Source organism: Haliaeetus leucocephalus, unplaced genomic scaffold (genome assembly GCF_000737465.1).
Source record: "Haliaeetus leucocephalus isolate CR32 unplaced genomic scaffold, Haliaeetus_leucocephalus-4.0 Scaffold915, whole genome shotgun sequence".
Taxonomy (NCBI): Eukaryota; Metazoa; Chordata; class Aves; order Accipitriformes; family Accipitridae; genus Haliaeetus; species Haliaeetus leucocephalus.
Genome location: NW_010973351.1, coordinates 2,143,789 through 2,145,757, shown reverse-complemented (window position 1 = coordinate 2,145,757; position 1,969 = coordinate 2,143,789). Strand labels below are relative to the sequence as shown.

At 51.9% G+C, this 1,969-nt stretch overlaps 1 protein-coding gene across 1 annotated transcript in view; it reads right to left on the bottom strand.

Moving 5' to 3' along the window:
• Positions 1-562, bottom strand: part of IRX2 (iroquois homeobox 2) — a 3,805-nt gene extending 3,243 nt beyond the window's left edge. The window contains exon 1 of the mRNA XM_010583588.1: positions 106-562. Within this exon, the coding sequence (XP_010581890.1) occupies positions 106-562 (457 nt within the window). The remainder of the gene's footprint in view (positions 1-105) is intronic.
• Between the last annotated feature and the right edge of the window lie 1,407 nt (positions 563-1,969).

Here is a 1,969-nt window from a genome sequence, read left to right as displayed (position 1 = left end):
CACCCCCACACCCCATCCCCGCTGCCCCACCCGCGGAGAGGGGGGAGACGCGACGGGGCGGGCTGGGGACCCCCCCGCCGCTCCCGCGCTCAGCCCGGCGCCCACCTTCATCCTCCGCGGAGGTTTCGTTGCTTTCGGGCATCTTGTGGGGACTCTCCTCTTTCGTCCTCGCCCCGTCGCCTTCGTCGTCGTCCTCATCCTCGCTCTTGTTCCGCGGGGCCCAGGTCATCTTGTTCTCCTTCTTGAGCCGGCGGCGGGCGTTGGCGAACCAGGTGGAGACCTGGGTGAGGGTCATCTTGGTGATGATGGCCAGCATGATCTTCTCGCCCTTGGTGGGGTAGGGGTTCTTGCGGTGCTCCTGCAGCCAGGCCTTGAGGGTGGCCGTGGCGTCGCGGGTGGCGTTTTTCCTGTACGCGGGGTCGTTGAGCTGGTAGGGGTAGGCAGGGCTGCCGTACGGGTGGTAGCTGATGGCTCCGGTCATCCCCGTCGTATGGGCGTCGTAAGGGGAGCCCTGGACAGAACAAAACGGTGGGGTTGGCAATTTGTTATTGCTGATAGCCATTAGGAAGTTGTCAAGGCGAGATCGGCGGTTCTAGTCGTATTTCCCCGGGATGGTGTCTTGTATCCATATTCTATGAGGGGGGGAAGCAGCACCCAAAGGCCATTAAGTTGCGATTTCGCCCCCCCCCCCTTCCTCCGCCCAGCACACGCGCTTAAAATCGGCGACGTTTGAATCTTTCTGCCTAATTTCGGCTCCTTGTAATTGAATCTTTCCCAATATAATTTCTGAACGGCGGAGACATTTTAAAGGCCCTACAGGTAGCGTCTTGATATCTACATTTCTCTCCAAGGTTCAAAAGATGTTTCCTTTTTCGCTATAGAAAACACAACAAAGCCGCCACTTAGCAATTCACTGCACTAATGCATTGCAAATCCAATTTGCAAATCAGAAGATATGCACCGTTTCGAATTGTTCAAATGCGATGTAATTAGCATTTTAATTCGCCCTTTAACGTTTAAATTGCGCTTATTTAAGGCTGCATAATGCAAGAAAAGTTAAAGATATCGCTAAGGAACTCGCTAACTTTCAGCACGGCTCTGAATCCCACAGATCGCCGAGGCACAGGCGCAACATCACCCAAATATCCCGCACAGTTCACAACCTCGCTGCAACTTCCAGCCCCTCGCCTACCGCTTCCCGACAGGAAAAAACCAAAAAAAACCCAACAAGCAAGCGAGATCCTCAGATCTTCTATACCACCCCGAAAAAAAAAAAAGACCGCTCGACCGTTTACGCACCGTATTTTACAGCCAGAAAGCAAGGAGTTTCCCTGTCACTTTGCAGGGGAGAGCGAACTACCCCCGCTGCCGTCCCCTCCTCGGATCTCGCCAGCGGCTCCGGTCTCAAATTCCGGGCACAGGTCTTTGTGTGTACGGACTAGATACGGGTCTGACTCTGGGTGTGTGTTTATAAAACTATATCATCATCTAGACGTGCCGTTTCTTTCTGTACTTTATGGGTTTATTTTTCTAGTTTATGCGCAGAATACACACACACGCAATGGCAAACGCTGCTTTTAACTAATAAGAAGAAAGTGAAATCCGAAACTGCGGCCACCACAACCATCTTGGGCTTAAGCGAAGCTCACAGATCGCAAACAGATGCTCCTTTTCATTCCTAAAATCCAGTTAAACCATTAGCACAAAACACACTGAAAGTAAATAAAACCACACGGGGATAAAGCCCGCAGCGCCTCTAAACACCGACTTAAAAAGCGAGGGGAAAAGAGAGAAAAGAAGAAGAAAAAAAAAAAAGGGAAAAAAGAAACCCTCCCCTATACTACCACAGCGAAAAGAAAAAAAAAGAGAAAGCGGGGGGGAGGGGGGGGGAGAATTGAAAGCATTCAACCCAACTGCCTGAGACGATCCGTATTTCTTTAACCAGGGCGCCCGCCCGGCTCCGCGAACC